The sequence below is a fragment of the Centruroides vittatus genome, unplaced genomic scaffold (assembly GCF_030686945.1).
Source record: "Centruroides vittatus isolate TY-2023 unplaced genomic scaffold, ASM3068694v2 contig_631, whole genome shotgun sequence".
In the NCBI taxonomy this organism is placed as follows: Eukaryota; Metazoa; Arthropoda; class Arachnida; order Scorpiones; family Buthidae; genus Centruroides; species Centruroides vittatus.
Genome location: NW_027122388.1, coordinates 329,677 through 348,563, shown reverse-complemented (window position 1 = coordinate 348,563; position 18,887 = coordinate 329,677). Strand labels below are relative to the sequence as shown.

At 34.1% G+C, this 18,887-nt stretch overlaps 1 protein-coding gene across 1 annotated transcript; it reads left to right on the top strand.

The window, feature by feature from the left end:
- Positions 1–241: 241 nt before the first annotated feature.
- LOC136979724 (homeotic protein ultrabithorax-like) lies at positions 242–16,388 on the top strand. Its single transcript, XM_067275750.1, has 2 exons — positions 242–792; positions 15,910–16,388. Exons 1-2 carry the CDS (start codon positions 336–338, stop codon positions 16,233–16,235), a joined length of 783 nt encoding a protein of 260 aa, XP_067131851.1. The 5' UTR covers positions 242–335; the 3' UTR covers positions 16,236–16,388.
- Positions 16,389–18,887: the final 2,499 nt, after the last annotated feature.

Sequence of the window (18,887 nt, the reverse complement as noted above, 5' to 3'; positions counted from 1 at the left end):
GGTGTCGGCTCGTAAAATAATTATAGATATAGAAATGCAAATGATCCGTCATTGTGTAAAGGATTAGATATGGGAACTATCTTGTCCCCTTGTAACCAGGAGGTAGAGTAGACCCACCCCCCTCCAGCATCCAGTCAATGGCGGCAGGATACAGGCAGGACGTAGGCTGCTGTTCGGTGAGCGGCTCTCCTATTGGTGGGTTTGTTCATGCCTAAGGAGAGGCCGACCCTACAGCCATGACCAAATTTAATCCAGCACAGTGTAGTGAGGTAAAAAATACAAATTCAAAACCCGATGTGGAGAGTAGTACCGCGGTGGGGTGTTAGTTACAGTAGATGATGAACACGTATTTTGAACAGAGTGGTGGATTCTACAACGGACAAACTACAACAGAGCAATCGTATCGTTATCCACAGAGTTTACTTGTCCAACCTTATCCACCAGCGACTGGTGCAAGGTCGGCTCACGACACCACTTACGGTGAAGCTGGTGCAACAGCAGCAGCGGCAGCAGCAACATCTTGCAAACTATACACGGGTGGAGGGGATACCGGTGCGGTCTTTAAGCCCGAGTGCCTGGTTAAAGATCAGAATGGCTATCAGCAAGCGGTGAAAGAAATGGCCGCCTGGTCAGGAGTCAGGACCGCTAGCCTGAACGATCCACTACGTACGACTTATGGAAGTGAAGCTACAGCTGCTCGAGTGTCTGAATCGTGGAACCAGTGCTGTCAGTCGAGTCCAGCAGTGGCTCAAGTACCCACCAACGCATTCTATCCCTGGATGGCTATCGCAGGTTGGTGGACACTTTAACTTTAAAAATGCATCTTATTGTATAGATGGGGGAGCTTGGCTTCTACCCCTTGCTAGAGTGGGGGTGGTTCTCTCTTGACGGCCACAGAAACCGCGATTCTATTGTTATAAAACAGTCTCTGTTAACCGTTTTTGCTCTCCGATTTGGGAACGGATCATTTGCTTTGGGGAACGACCCCTATCTCATTAGAATGTGAATGACAGGTCGGGAGAAGTTTTAAGGTGTGTCTATCGGGCGACAAACCGCGTCACAAAAGGCCCACAGTTTCTATTAGCCTGTAGGAAGTGCAGCGGTTTAAACAGAGAAAAAAAGTCTCCATTTCCTTCATAATTCTTATCAAATCTGGCAATAAATCTTCTACTTTTACTTTCGGATAATCAAATTTTTTAATCCCTCTTCCACCCTTCAAACGCCGATTATTCAATTTCAATACATTTCTATCCCAAAGTCAATAGGGCCTCTTATATGAATATATTATTATATTTTTAAAAATCTAAATCCGACTTACCTGTAGGCCTTAAAAGATTGCAAAGCATTAAATTATATCTCAAGCCTTAAAGAAGTGAATATGCGCCAGGCTCTAAAAGTATTCTAAGTGCCTATAGGCTGGAAATTTTATAAAAAAACGATAAATTTCTGGTATGAGTCGTTATTTTATCACGGGGGGTACGTTTTAGAAGGGGGGTTTACGAACCATTTCTCTCTTGTATCTACTGCGACCACCGTGATCGTGTCACAACTACACGCGCTTCTAGGACTTTACTGCCTACTAGGCCTTGCCTTTTATAACATGATAATGATGACAACGGGCAATAAACCAAATGGTCCTCCTAGAGCCAAGATTATCTGCATCCATCCCTCTTATCTCCCGCTCGTGTTGGATGAAAACGAAGATGATTTATGATTTCTGCATTTACCATTTATCATAAATCACTATCGGGGTGAAAAAGCAATTTTTTTAAGATATGCATCTAAAAAAACCGTTAGAAAAAATATGGCCGAACTCCTTAAACAGGCTCTCTCGAATATACACTTGGGATTCGATGTCTGAATGTTATCTCTAGTATTTTGAGGCTCGCTTCGGGTTGTAGAACTCTTACCAAGAGTTGCATCGATACAGGTTACGTTCTCTCAGAATTTTAAGCCTTTAAGGCTCGTTAAAGTTAAATTTAAGGCTCACAATACGCTTCACTCTTAGGAAAACATTAATAATGTTTAAAGCGCGAGGTTTTATTTATTTACGCATTTTAAACATGCTTAAAATGTAACCTGAAAGGCTCTATTCGTTACAGTATTATAAGGCTCTTCTACTGTTTTTTAATGAGTCGTAACAATTTAGTAACTTGAATACGTCTCTAAATTACATCTCTTGTAAAAAAAATAATAGGGAAGAAGAAGATAACGCATCTCTCTTACTCGCTTTCCCTGAGCCTTATCTAATTTCAAACACTATTTTTGGTAGATTGATTCAGGTTTCTCTTGTAACAAAGTAGTTCTATAAAGATTGATAATGATACCGAGTTAATTATAGAGTTGGATAACGATATCTGAGCCTTATCAGTGTCTCGATCAGGCAAATTTATTCTTCTCCTACACGCTCAGGTGATTTACAGTGATAGTAATTGGTCTTGATCTATACAATTTGCTCAGAGGTTGGCTTAGCCTGTAGGCATTTCGTTGTAAAAACCTTACTTATTTCTATAGAAATTTATATAAGGTTATTTTATATGCTACATAGGCTCTTTACACTGTAGACATTATATTTAGTACTAGGCAATACAGCCTGAAGGAACGGTTTTGTTAGAATTTATAGTTTACACACTGGTATGGTGGTTAAAAGTCTTACAATGCAGTTTACAGGCCAAAATAAAGTTAAAATTAGGTCATATGACTATAAATTTTATGTATAAATATTATTTCAGTAGTATATGAAAGATTCTAAACAGTTTCGTCTTGTTAACCTTACCTTATTTTGAGATTTTTCAATATATGTCAATGCCGCTTACTTTATCTATGATCGTTTTTTATGAATAAAACAGTAAAAGACATACATTTTTACAAGAAATAAAATAAAATATGTAAACTTTTATTCAATAGACTTCACTATAAACATGTTTCACGCGTAACTACTAAATTAGAATTAATTTTAATTAATTATTACAACTGCTACACGAACGAAAGTAATTTAACAGGTTTAAACTGTTTATCTCGCTAATTAATTGGCGAATTTAATTTATTCTAAGAAAACCTAAAGAGCATTAAGTCTTCTTTTAGAAACTGAAGAAATTTTAGTTGTACCTATAATACAACTTTATTTATCGTTCCATCATTAATTGCGTACACGCGACTTAAAACAATGCGAACGCATTAAAATGACTTAAACTACGTACCGGTTTTACGTAATTACGTCTAGACATAGTTGACAAGTAAGGAAACAGTAAAACATTGTAAATTTTTAATAAAATATACGTTAAAAGCTTAAAATTTTTGTGCGTAAATCAAATAAAATTATTGTTTGCTTTAGGTTGAAGAACAAACAAAATGCAGCTTACTAATGCCATTATGAAAGTATTATTTACATAAGTGTGAAGCATTTGACAAAACTAATAAACATGGCGACCTTCTGTCGATCTTTTAAACATCATGCATGCCATAATATATAATATTTTCGAATTCTTATTGCTGAAGAACACGGGAGGTTGACGTCGAGAACACTTAAACAATTGATAAATGGTTCCTAAATCTGTTGCAACTGTCGATAGTTACGACCTCATATATGCTTATTTTGATTACCACTTTTCTCGTAAAGTTTACAGGCTCTTTAATTTCCCCACCCACCCCCTCAATATACACCCCTGAAGATCGCTCTACGCGTGCTACTATAGTAATAATCTTGTTAAGTACGTACAGTACACCAGTGTTTTCTCGATGTGTTCTTTTCTTGATTGCTTTATAGTAACAATTGTATCGATTCTCACACCTAAAATTATTTCTGGTGTAAGATTTAGTGTAGTGTTCCTAATCAATTGTGTAAAATTGTGTGTTAGTAATGATCTTGTAGTGTTTTTGTAGTAATAATTTCAAAGATGACACCCTTTAGTGGTGTAGGATAAAGTGTAGGCGCTGTCATAATTCATACTCGTACAGTAATTTGAGAAACGTATGCGCAATTCGGTCTTGAAACTCATGCTACTGCAGTAACAATTTTGTTGTACACTACGTTCGAGTGTGCTGCCATTTATACAAGAAACTCGTGTTTGCAGCTCGTGGTAAGTTATGTTACGATACTTGACAGTAAACAGAAGCAGTGATACTACAGTAATAATTCTGAAGGTAAAATACTTGTTAAGTGATGTGCTTCTGCAAGAAATTTTTAATTATTCTTTCCTATAGTTCTGTCATGATTTTACCCCCTTATTCTCTCCTATAGTTCTGTCATTATTTTATCCCCTCTTCACTGTAGCAGCAATTACACCTTTCGTAAAGTTCTGTCATGATTTTAGCCCCTTATTACTATAGAAGCAATTAGTTCTGTCACTATTTTACCCCCTTATTCTTCCCTATAGTTCTGTCATTATTTTATCCCCTCTTCACTGTAGCAGCAATTACACCTGTCGTAAAGTTCTGTCATGATTTTAGCCCCTTATTACTATAGAAGCAGCTTACTTCTACAGTAGTAAATTAAAAAAATTTTGCTTGACACTATGTTGTGTGTATGTTCCTATAGTAATTCGAGGGATGAGAGGGTTGTGCTACTGTAGTAACAATTCTACTACACGGCTCTAGTGTCTGATAGCTTCTGTTCTCTGTAAACTTCTTGTTTCTACAGTATTTAAAGTATAGGCCTGTATGCATCTTCCAGGGAATGAAAGAGCAGTTAAGTATGCTACTACAGTTGCTGCTTCTATAGTAATAAAGTATAGTGTATAGCAGGAAGGAGTAGATAGGTAAGTGAAAATACAAGAATAAATTACACATGCATATGGAGTATTTGAAGTCGTGTCAGGTAGCAGAACGAGTGCTTCTATAGTAATAATTTCTAGCACGTGCTTGTTTGACAGATTTGGACCTTAGGGGGGGGGCTGGCTTGCTTGTAAAATTAACATTCTGGCATTTGTTCCAGACAACGAAAGTGTGTATCTTTGTTTAAATGTGCTGCTATAGTAACAATTTTCTTAGTAGTGAGGTTGATAACCTCACTTGTTAGAGTAGTATTTAAATCTAGAGAATATGAGGTTTTGAGCTGTGTTTAGGCTGCGGGTTTATCTACAGAGTGGTGCTACCATAGTAATAAATTTGACAGGGGGTATCAGATAGGTCGATTTGTAGATAATAAAGGAGGGTAAAATCAATTTTGCAGCAGTACAAACACAGAATACACATGTTATAACGAGTGTAAGGTGTGTTTGATGCTGCTAGAGTAATAATTTTATTAAGGCAAGTGATGAGAAACAAAAATTTTGTTTGTTTTCTTGTGTAAAATTTGAATATATGTTATCAAAGTAATGCTATTACAGTAATAAATTTGGAAGTAATGACAATTGATAGCTGTCAGGCGCTGCTAAGTACAATGAGAGAGAAAAATTCGTATTTTAAACAGAGGTTTGAGTTTAGCTTTGTTCCTAACGTAACACGACGTGGTCCTAAATTGTGCTAATACAGTAACAATCTTATTCACTATAAACATAATTCAGAAGGCTGGAAGGTGCAGGGTGAAAGATTTCTGCTCTTATAGTAGCAATCTGGTGTTATTTCAGCATTGTTCTACTGTAGTAACAATTGAAACACGATATTGATGTATTTTTACAGCAAAATACTCAAAATAACTTAATTTCTAAGGCATAATATAATACAAAATGCCACTTCTTCTAGTGCCTTTTAAGGCTCTAGAAGAAGTGACATTTTGTATTATATTAACGCCATGTTTTTGCTGGGATTTTTAGGGGGTAATGGCAAACTTTAATGCCTTAAATGTATTTAAATTCACATGCATTTAACTAGCGAACAATATGGAATTTTTTGTGAATAAATTTAGGTTATGCCCCAGCTACAGGCATTTTTTTTAGCTTAATGTTTCCTATCCTAATTAAACTTAACTAGAACAGCACGTGAGCCTTTTTGGCGAAAATTAACCCACTTACAACATGATGTCATACTTAAAAGGCTTATAAAATGGAAAAAGGCTGCGTAAATAAGGGTATTTTGGCATTATATTAGAAGGAAAACACTTCTAAATCAGGCCCCTTGGCCTGATTTTTATAGAAGATTTTAAATTTTTAATTAATAAGGCATTTAACACCCTGAAGTGGTGTAAATTTTACAAAAAGCTTCACTAGCCTGCTATAAAATGTCTATCATCGTTATAAGCTGTTTTAATAAGGCTCTATAAGCCTTTTCTAAGCGTAGGTGATAGCATTTTACAGGTTTCAATAGGAGTTATCATAAAGGTAATTAATATTAATAAGGCCTGTAAGAAAATTTTAAAAGCTTTATCTGTTTAGAAGTCAGATAGCCTGAACTGGCTAAATTATGTAGGATTGTGAAGGTTTTAACGAAGGCTCTAAAAGTAGTACAAGCCTTCTTCTACAGGCTTATGTAAGCGGTAGGGGAGGTGGTTTTCCCCCCACTAAAGCGTGTTACTTAAGATATAAGAGGTAAATTCTAGATTTTAATCAGACTTTTTCCTTGCATTTTAGCCTTTATGGTATTTTAAAAGACTTCCTTTCTTTATGGCGTATTTCCGGTGGCCAGGCGCAACTTTACTACCCTCTCTCTACCTCCAACGTCATCTATCAACTCCCACGTCCTTTACTGCTTCGAGTCTCTTCACTCTCAAGGACGTTATCTCGCAACTTTTAAAGCCTCCCCCCGTTTCGATTTCATAACAACCAAAAAAGACAAAATGCCACACTAACTTACAAGCCTTTTACATCTAAAAATCCCTAAAATCTAGGGATTTTTTATATCTCCACCTCTCTTACATCCCACACTACTTTGCTCTCCCCTACGTACAGTACTTTGTTGCTGCAGTAGCATTGTTTAACGTCTTGTACTTTAGTTAAGGTTTTTTAATTCATAGAATGTAAGCCTTAGCCTGCAGGCATAAGGCTACATTTTTTGAATGGTGTGGGGAATTTATACCTGGAAAACTTGATACATAATAAATGACTTACGAGGTTTTTTTTAAGAGGAAAATACGAGGAAAAATGGTGTGTAGATGTGTCTCGTAGGTATTTTTCTAGTGTTGCCTTAATTGTTTTCACAAAATTGAATTTTTTGCAAGCAAAGTTGATTAAATTTCGTGTTTTTTGGAACCGTTTACTACGAATTTCTACTAAATTTTAGTGAAAATTAGTAGAAATTGAGCCTTAAAATTGCGAGTTTTTCCTCCTAGAATTTCAGGCGAGGAATTTGAATTTTTTGGGGGGTGTCTTCTGTTTCTCGAGACTGCTTTAAAACTTGATTTAACCAGATTTTAACGCGACTCGAGAGCAATTTTTAGTTTATCCAAGTTCTAAAATCTGCTTCTGTCTCTAAGGAAACTATTTTTAGATTGTTTTTAAGGTTGAGAATTACCGAAAAAAGTCCCCAAAAAGCCAAATATCACAGTAATTTAACCTTAAATTTTAACGATTTTAACGAAGCTTTCGAATTTATTCATAAAATAATCTAAAATTTACACCTTTTATAGCATTTACGGTTTTAAAAATAGATAATTTTAGATGTTTTTAGGGTAATTTCACATGAATAAACGTAGTTTATGTATAGCCTTAAGTGAATTATCTCCTTTTCCACTGATTTCCATTGTTTTCCATTTATAATTTCACATTATTTATGATTTTTTTTAGACTTAAAAGTACATTTTTACTGTTTTTAATGGCGTTTTATGTATGTAAGAAGTCACACAATTATAAAATTACGACCTGATATCATACTTAAAAGGCTCATAAGATGGATAAAGGCTATTATTAGAGAAGGAAAGCACTTCTAAATCAGGCTCTGATTTTGTTTGAAAATTTTAAATTCTTAATAAGCCTTTTTTAAACACCTTTAAGCGGCGTAAAAAGGATCTGCTTCCTATTAAATTTCGGGTGTGTTTTTTGATGTTCTGAATGAGCTAAAGGCAGCTTTCTGTGTGTGAAAACGTCACACAGTTGCTTTCTATTGTCTTCTATTATGAATTTTACATTACTTATGATAATTTAGATGTATAAAAGTAGAATTTTTAGGTGGTTTTGGGTGTTTTTCTTGTGTTTAAGATAAGATAAATGTAGTTTTATGCGTGCAAGACGTCACACAATTAATTTCTTCTATACCTTCCCAGAGCAGTGGGAAGGAAGAAATATTGTTTTATATCGCTTTTAATGTTTAGAAATCTAAAAAAACCCAAATTTTCTATAAAATTTCCAAGCATTTCGGTTATATTTTATATTATATTCTATCTTGCTTCTCCAGGAATCACGCTTCGATCGAATATCGGCTCTTTTTCCAAGAAGTGGTCATTGACCTGACATATTCGTTGACTTTTTTTGGAATTATAGGACTTATATTTTTCTCGGATTTTTAGATAATTCGATTTTTTAGGAATTGTGCTCGTGATTTCCTCAAAATCGTTCCTCGTAACTAATTACATGTCGTTAATTCATGGATAAATCAACTGACACATTTACGGCTGATTAGTAGGGAAATTAGAAGTTATGAGGCCTAGATATTGGTGCTTGTTGAGGCCTACGGGCCCTCTCTACTCGCTACATTTACTTATTGTTACGTGGGCCCCAATTTATAGTGTATATGCCCTATATAAGTTGAGCTGAACGACATAAGATCGTCACCCTATATTTGTTCAATATAAGCATAATTTGAGCTTAAGATGGGTCCTACAAGTAGTTCAAGTGCCTACAGACCTGTAGGCTCTTGTATTAAGTCACTTTGAACTAAAGGCCTATGCTTATTTTCATCTGAAAAAGCCCTTTTGGGTCTTTTTTGAGCTCTAAATCCAATAATTTTTTAGATTTTGAGGTTTATAAGTGGTCCTGATTCTAGATTTTTAATTTTTTTTAGAATAACTTGGATAAATTTAATTAATAAATTGCAGAATTATGCTTTAAGAATGTAAATTTTCTTAAAATTTGAGCTTACATTTAATTTTGTATCTTAGAATATAACTTACTTAGGCCCTTGAGAGCTTTTTTAAGTCCATTTTTGGGCGTATATTTTACTAATTTAACAATTTTAGACTTTTATAAAGGCAGAAAAAGGCTCGAATATCTAAAAACACTCTTCCTGACGACGAATTTTAAAGATAAAACTCACATTATCCAACACTGGAAGGCCTTAAAACTAAAAGAAATTCTCTCATTCTAAGTAACCAGCGCCTTAAACTATGACATTTTAGACACGTAAAAGTACTGAATTAACCCCCAAAATTCCAAAAAAACCCTCTATATTTTCTACAATTAAATTAATATAATAGATAAAAGATAATTCCCACCTCCATTTGATATCAGTAAGCATCCTTAAAATCATAAAAAAGAACAATATGGCGGATGTCACATAGTAAGTGATTCTGTAGAAAAAATGGCGTAGGGAGGTGGTCCAAACTGTCATGGCGTCGTCTGACGTCATTTGTGGTCCATACACCTTTCACCTTGACCTCCCAATGGAAGAAGAAGGTGGACCATATCTTAAAACAAAGGCGTGGTTAAGGGCATCTTCCTATTTTCAACATCTCCCTGTATCTGCAAGCCTGTCTCACTCCAAAAAAAACCCCTACTCTAAACTACCCTAACCTACTTAAATAGGAGGTAAGTTGATCTAATTTAAGGATTTTTCCCTAAATTTTTTAGAATTTTATCGTGTATTAGGGGTTGAAAACTGAGGTGTAGCTTCTGGCTTTTCATACGAAAGATCCAGCCTTAAGGCTCTTCTTCTATAAAAACAAGGCTCATCTGTAATAGAAAACATGAATTAGTATTTTGAATCATCGATTATACATTATGTAAATTAGACTCTAAGCTGTAAAAAGGTGTAGATTTAGGTGTAAACTGTATTAAAGAGCACCCCTCTTTGATATGGTTAATTCATGCAGTTTTATGACTGTACAGAACGTTTATAATACGCTGTACAAAAAGATTTAAGTGTACACCTCTTAGATAAAGCAGTTTTAATCTTAAGTTATGCAAATTTATAATGTATAACGTGTTATACAGTTATAAAACAGAAAAACATGACTCAGATTGATGCATGTGGTCATACACCAGGCATTAGAACTTATAAGGATCTGTTCATATGGCTAAAATTAAATTTAAAACAACATTAAAGAGGAAACATTTTCAATAATTCTGCTTTAAGTTTGATTTTCTTTATTTTTTAATTTTAAAATTAAAATAAAACCTTGAAATTTCAATCAATGTTTATCTCGTTTTATCCTTCTCAAAAGAACAGCTCCTTAAAAGTTTTCGAAGGAATTCCCCACAATCAGAGGTTTCTTACTAATTTAGAGGATTTTTTATGCTTCTTTTAATGTTATATTGGTTTCTGTAGATATTTTGGGGGCTTCTGCAGCCATCTTCACGGAGTTTTGCTCTTATTTTAAGGATTTTTTTACTCTTATGTTTAGGGAATTTTGCTACTATTTTAAGGAATTTTTATTCTCACATTTAGGGAGTTTTGCTCCTATTTTAAGGGATTTTTACTCTTACATTTAAGGATTTTCGCTCTTATTTTAAGGAAATTTTACTCTTACATTTAGGGAGTTTTGCTCCTATTTTAAGGGATTTTTACTCTTACATTTAAGGATGTTCGCTCTTATTTTAAGGAATTTTTACTCTCACATTTAGCGAGTTTTGCTCCTATTTTAAGGAAATTTTACTCTTACATTTAGGGAGTTTTGCTCCTATTTTAAGGGATTTTTACTCTTACATTTAAGGATGTTCGCTCTTATTTTAAGGAATTTTTACTCTCACATTTAGCGAGTTTTGCTCCTATTTTAAGGAAATTTTACTCTTACATTTAGGGAGTTTTGCTCCTATTTTAAGGGATTTTTACTCTTACATTTAAGGATGTTCGCTCTTATTTTAAGGAATTTTTACTCTCACATTTAGCGAGTTTTGCTCCTATTTTAAGGAAATTTTACTCTTACATTTAAGGATTTTCGCTCTTATTTTAAGGGAATTTTACTTTTACATTTAGGGAATTTTGCTCCTATATTAAGTGATTTTTACTCTCACATTTAAGGATGTTCGCTCTTATTTTAAGGAATTTTTACTCTCACATTTAGCGAGTTTTGCTCCTATTTTAAGGGATTTTCACTCTTACATTTAAGGATGTTCGCTCTTATTTTAAAGAATATTTTTGTTTTCTGAAAAATTTTTACTCTTACATCCAAACATTCTCCCTTATTTTCCAAGAAATTTCGCTTTTGTTTTCAAAGATTTTTCCTCATTTTCATGGTGGTTTTGCTTTCACTTTTAGAGGTTTTATACTGTCAACAGACATTTACTAGAAAATTTTTTTAGGGAATACCAGTTTAGTTTTGCACAGACATATTTTGGCTAAATAATGTTAAGATGAGGTCCTTTCAGTTTAGCATCCAAAAAGAGGGGGGAAAACCTGAAATAAACGAATAATTGTGTTAGAACAAAACTGATAATTTGAATAATTTATCAATATTTTAACTCCACATCAAAATTTTATATAGTCAAACCTCTGTACAACGGCCACCGAGGAAACAAAAACAAAATGGAGGTCATTTTTTTGTATGCATCTGTATACAAAGGTGGCTTCCGTTTAACATTTGGAGGTGGCAGTGGTTGAAGGTTTGACTGTATTTATATTATTAAATTTAAAAGATTGAATTGTTTAGAAATTATAAAACAGTTTTCCCTGTTTAAAAAATAATTTATTGAATACTCTTTAGATGAACTAACTGGGATGTAGGCCCTTAAATCATTAGAAAATATTACACATCTCTACTGTGTTTTCTATGATTCTTATCAATATTTGGCAATTATAATTGATTCGTATCTGGTGTTTTTTAGGAACGTTTATCGATAAACAACTCATAATTGTAACTAGACCAGTTTTTTTAAGGAAATATAACAGGATAACTTGCATTCTTCCAACCTTACCCCCAAGCTACAACTCACTTTTACTAGTAAAAATTAAGCCAAATTCCAACAAAAACTCTTGGTATTTTTAGTGTTTTCAGTTGTTTAGAGCTTCATTCGTTAAGTTCTTCAGCCTATTACAGCCTTAAATTGCCTGAAAATAGTTTCACATGGCATAAAATAAGTGATCGCAGCATCAATGAATGAGTAGCTCGTTGGTATGAAAATTGATAATTTATTAAAGTAACAGCCTTTGTTAATGTAGTAGCTTATCTTTACAGCTGTAGCTACAACACTGTAAATGTAGCGCGTGCACTACTTTAATGCCTGCAGGCTATATGATAACATCACACATAGAAAATATAACTCAGTAGCTACATATGTTATCTACGCTATCCAGTTTTAATTGATAATGACGTTGCGTGATTGTCGAGTCCGTTCTGTTTGTCTGTCTGTCGCAATTTTTATTTGTTTTCCGCAAAGAAACTTATCATCGTTAAGGGTGTCTTTTAAAGTATGCTCGTGTTTTAGGCAGGTTAGTTAGTTTGTTTTAATTGAGTATACCTCTGATAGACTCTTAAAGGCTTGTAATTAAATTGGTTCTACCAACCTCCTTAAGAAGGACACTTCAGAAATGATCGGTTTAAGAAGTGTAGAGCACTAAACCCTCAGCTTTAACGATTTACTTTTTAAGAGTATAAACACTATAGGCTCAGTTTTGTAGATGTAAGCACTAAAAAAGAAGTTTAAACTGAAAAGCGTGTCTATTAAAGGCTCAATTTTGAGCGCATTAATTCCTCTATTCGACTTTAAACACGTCAGAACTGAAGGCTCAGCTTAAGAATGTTAAGAATCGAGCCGCAAGAGTTCGAGCTCTAAAGGTTTATGTTCAAAAGCAATAATTCCAAAAGGCTATTTTCAAAAATCATAAGCAATAAAGGCTCGGCTTCACAAGCGTTATTAACAAAAGGCTCGCTTTCTTGAATATAACAGCAGAAGGCTCAGCTTCAAGATTAAAATTGAGCACAAAAATTCGAGCTGTACCTTTGGAATTAAGGCTCTTGATCATTTGTAAATGACCAAGAGCCTTAATTCCAAAGGTTTAACTTAAAGAATTGTAATCAATAAAGGCTTATCTTCAAAGCGCTTTAAAAAAGGCTAAAATCTTCTCATGAACATAAGCACTAAAGACAGAGTACGAAAATTCTGACACGTATCTAAGTATAAGACAGAAAGAGGCTCGATAAGAATGTTCACAACACTTCAATCCATTCGTCAAGAGTTCATCCAATCTAACCTTAATGACCGTCTAAACGAGCCTCATAAAAATACTTATAAGTTTAGTTGTAAGCAGTAGATTTAATTACTCGACTGTTATAAGGATTGAACAATTAAGACAAAAGGAAATATTCAGTTTGACCTTCAAATGTCGTGATGCATTTATTTTTTAATTCACCATTGTCGTGTCTTTTTGTTGCATTCACCGCATCATGGTGTGTCTTTTTTATCTTATTTTTCTATATTTTATGTTGTGCTTACACGACATATCTGGTCAGAGGTCTTTGTAAATAGTTCAACAGCATATTAATGTCTAAGTAGACCTAAAATAATAATAGAAGGCCTTTTGTTTCTCTATATTAGACCCCTGTAATAAAAATATCAATAATGAACTAAACTATTTTAATTGATTCTTTATTTTTAGGTCCCTTCTTTCCATTTATAAAGTACTCGTGTAAGTTCCCATTGTCTATATCGATACCTATATCTTTCGTTTTCTCCTCAAAGGAACTGAATCAAAAAGGATTAAATTATGTCAAAGAATGACTAATTGTGTGCCTGATTATTTATTCAGGCAATAATTCACTGAATTATTACTGATATTTCACTGATTATTGCCTGATTATTTATTCAGGCAATAATTCACTGAATTATTACTGATATTTCACTGATTATTGCCTGAATAAATAATCAGGCAATAATCAGTGAAATATCAGTAATAATTCAGTGAATTATTGCCTGAATAAATAATCAGGCAATAATCAGTGAAATATCAGTAATAATTCAGTGAATTATTGCCTGAATAGATAATCAGGCAATAATTCACTGAAGGCACAGGCGTTACGCCTGTGCCTTCAGTGAATTATATCGCATAATACTCCTTGTTTTTTTGGAAGTCTTTCAAGCAAGATTCTGACTAAATTAGACATTTTAGCGGATTCATAAATTTTGTATAGGACATAAAATACCTTGGGGGTACTAAATCATTAATTAGACTCGGGCACATACTCTAGATATTTGTTGAATTGGGAAAACATTTGTCTTTCGGGATTAACCTCTCTCTCTAGGACCTGAGGATGTAGCTTTGTATACACCATTCCAATGAATTTTTAATCCGATTTACTCCGTTTCTAAGTTAGTTATGCTAGTAAATTCAGGCTACATATTAGCCTGAATTTGAATTTAACCTGGTAAACAGGCGTGTACATTTAACACTAAGAATAGCCTCGTGTTTACTTGTTCGTAAAACTAGGCTTTTGTTTCATGTACAGATGTGTTTGATACATGGTAAACTGTAATAACTAGGCTTACTAAATAGTCTTCTATTTACATAGTAAATTGTAGTGTCTTATAAATGGGAACCAAGTTTATTATGATGCCTGCCTACCTGTTAGGTACTGCAATTAATAAATTGTGGTATCTTACATCAGGGAGGCCTCGTATATCAGTAAAGAAGAGGTCGATAAGTAGGGCCTACTACGTTACGTACTGTGATAAGCCCTATCCAGTGTTAAAATTCCTCTACGTCATAAAGCAAATTAAAGAAGTATCAGACGGCGTTGAAAGGCTCAGAATTTTATAGTAAAGTGTATGATGTCATTCCGGTTTTCAAAATGGCGTAATAGGAGTAAAACGCCTAATAATTGATAAAGCTATCAAGTTGACAAAGCATATAGGCCATAAATTTATTTTAAGAGCACTTTAACAATTTTTAAAACATAAAAGGACGTGTAAGTGCAGTCGTTGGAGATGTATCGTATAAAGGGCCAAATAAGACTGTAGTAAACGATAAAATCTTTACGATCTGGCTGTGGCGAGAAGTTTACGACCATTTGACGATGGTGTAAACAGGAGGAACTTTACTTCTCCTGATATCTTAAGAATGTTGATCGCCCTGGACAGATACTACATACTTGTGCCTAAATTGCTGCCTTTTTTTAATACTAAACCCTTCGTTCTTCCCCCGTTTTTTTATTATCGATTTCTTTACTCTTTTTTAAAGGCTTTAAGGCTTCAACTTTGCTTTTATTTAATCCATTCGACACGATTTTGATAGCCTTCATACGTAAGAAAGGCGTGATTTTTTTAAACGAGGCTTATGTATTTTGATAGCCTGTTTTTAGTTTTGTATAAAATTTAGTGCATTAGGCCCTTGTAATTTACCGTTTATTCAAGGCTTAATTATAATCAAATTAATCACTTAGAAGTTCTAACTGTACTCGATTATTTAGAGGTCTATCTCACGAATTATTCGTTATTCAAAGGCTTATCTGATTATTTATTCAGAGGCCTATCCGAACTGCTTGAAGCTTATTCATACTATAAGTCACCAGTACCAATTAAGACCTACCTGTATCACATTAATTGATTAGAGGCCTACCTGAACTATCATAAGGATCTATCTAAACATTACCTTACATTGTATTAATCATTAGGGTCATACCTACTCAGGGGGCCTCGCGTTAAGAGTCTATAGTTTAGGGCCTCATATTTTTATGATTATTTAATAGAGGGAAAGGGCCTATTCTAGGTTGGAGCCCCTTCCCCTCTGATTATACCTGTTACATACTTAGGGGCCTTGTGTGTAATTTATCACGTAACTTAGGATCTAGTATTGATTTTATAAGTTTGAAGCTTGTTACCAGTTAATTCTTTTATTTTATAACTGAATTTATCTGACATACCCTTTCTTCTTTTACTTTTTTTTTTAAAGGGGCAAACGGTTTAAGAAGGAGAGGAAGGCAGACATACACCCGATATCAAACCCTGGAATTAGAAAAAGAGTTTCACACGAACCATTATCTGACACGGCGAAGAAGGATCGAAATGGCACATGCCCTGTGCCTGACAGAACGGCAGATCAAGATCTGGTTCCAAAATAGGAGGATGAAGTTGAAAAAAGAGATCCAAGCCATCAAAGAACTGAATGAACAAGAGAGACAGTCCAAAGGATCTTCCCAAGGGAACCAGAATCAAGGATCGACAACTCCTGCACCTGTTACAGGACACAGTGACGTCGGCACTCCTGGTAAAACGTAAGACCATAAAAAACACACCAATTTAAAAAAAAAATTATTATTACAATCCAGCTGCAAAAATATATAAAAAGTAAAAAAATAAAAGAAAATTCCAAAAAATCACCACCATGTTTGGTCCATTCTTCAATATTTCTTATGTTTATTTTATGTTTTTTTAAACCTACACCCTCCTCCCCTCTCTATATATTATATTATTATATTATTTTATTGAATTATACGTCATATTATATATATATGTAAATGATAAGATCTCATGGATGTAATTTTCTTTGATTTATGGACATTTTCCGTGTGTTTCGTGTGTGTGTGTTAGTTTTCTTTCTTGTGTTTTCCAGGACCAAACATGGCAGATGTGAGATTGGTAACCACGGCCTACGCTGGTAGACGTGTAAATGTATACGTAATTAACGCGGGTTTAATTGATTTATAAGTTCTAATTCTGTATTTAGAATAAGTAGTTGACACTTAAAAGTCAACTTTTTATTGATATATCTGTATTGTAAGACTTGATTTCCTTGTCATATCTCGCGCGAGTTTAGTGAAGAACGACAACAGGAACGAAAAATCCTACCCCCTCCCCACTCCCTCCTGCATGCTATGTGTATTATTACCTGTGAGTGTAGTCTCTTTTGCTACATGTTTTATTCCTATAGTAGCATCGTCGAAGCCGTGTTTCGTTCATTTTGCAACCAAAATAACTAAGGAAACAAACATAAGGATGCCTTTACTTTCCGGTCCACTTTACAGGATACGAAAATTTAACCATATACGTATAACACTGTATCCACTTAAGGGGGTTATTCCCTCGCCCGATATCTCCAGGGATGTGCTGAGAAAGTATATATATATATATATATATTTCCTTTTAATTATGATTTTTCTGATCCTCACAGACTGATGCTGATCTGGAGAAAAGGAAAGAAAAACAAAAAATAGTCATGAAAAATACGTAAAAAAAAGCATTAAAATTGTTCTTAAACACCCGAAAATTATGCCATTATATACTTATATATATATAAAAGAATTATATATATACATAAATAAAATATATAAGTTATATATTATACACACCAACACACCTTGAAAGAATCTCCACGTTTTGATCCCTATTTTTTGTGTATATTATTTGAAGAAGAGGAGGAAGAAGAGAAAGAAGAGTTGTTATATATTTTTGGCATTTAATTTTTTCTGTTTTTCGGTTGTTTTTTTTGAAAAAATAGGAATCTTTGTACATGGGATTTGTTTTCTTTTTTTACACTCTTCAGCATCCCAATCTGGATATTCCGTAGCACAATAAAGACCTGTTTACTAGAGACATGTTTTTTGTGTGATTTCTTTGAATATTTTCTATACATTTTATGGATTTTCACAGAAAAAAACCATGTAAAAAATTCCGATTTTTACGTCCCCTCCCAAAAAAATCTCGAGGGTATCCTTAAGGTTGTTAAAAATCCTCATCAATATTCTGTTGTTTAAAATTATTAGCAGTGTCTTGAATGTTACTACAAGTCCTTTGTAGCGTTCTTATTGTTTTTGGAAACCCTCTCAGGAGTGTGCTTTAGGTTGCTAAAACCCCCCTGAAGGTTGTGAAATCCTTCAGCAGTATCCTGATGATTATTAAAAATCCTTAGCAATGTCTTTAAGGTTATTATACTTATAGCTCTATCGTAAAGGCTGTTATTACCCTTCAAATCTATCCTGGAGGCTGTTAATATCCTCAGCTTTATCCTGAAGACTTTTAAACCTTCAGCAGCACCTTGAAAGCCGTTAAAACCCTTCAAATCTATCCTGAAGGCTGTTAAAACCCTTAAAATCTATCCTGAAAGCTGCTAAAACCCTTTAAATCTACCCTGAAGGCTGTTAATATCCTCAGCTCTATCCTGAAGACTTTTAAACCTTCAGCAGCATCCTGAAGGCTGTTAAAACCCTTCAAATCTATCCTGAAGGCTGTTATTACCCTTTAAATCTATCCCGAAGGCTGTTAATATCGTCAGCTCTGTCCTGAAGACTTTTAAACCTTCAGCAGCACCCTGAAGGCTGTTAAAACCCTTCAACTCTATCCTGAAGGCTGTTAAAACCCTTCAAATCTATCCTGAAGGCTGTTAATATCCTCGGCTCTATTTTGAAAACTGTCAAAAGGCTCAAAATATCCTAAAGGCTGCTAAAAAATCTTCTCGCGTGTTCCTCCTCTTAACTGTTTTCCTATGAGGTCTTTAATTGTTTGAAATGACTTATTGAATGCGATAAGATCTTTATGGGGATAATTACATACTTTTTAAAATCTAATTTTGTTATTTTTTTTTATTCCTTGCTCTTAAGTGGAGTAGGTCTTAAAGTGTTTTGTAACATTATTCATGTTAATTAAATATTTATATGAGGCCTATTTAAATTATTTCCTGGTTTGTAATTAAAGTGTCCTGAGGGTGTTTACCTTTTTTTGTTATCGTGCTTGTAGGCCTACTTAGGCGCATTTTCCTTTGAAAGTTTCGTTATCGTGAACATTTTTAACGTTTCGAGTGTCGTTGCGTTTTATTTTTATGGTCCTATAGCATTCAATGCTATTTTTTGAGACTCTTATAACATTTAAACCCTAATTATATGGTTCTTGTTGCATCCAAACCCTATTGAAACTTCTATATCAAAACACTACTGT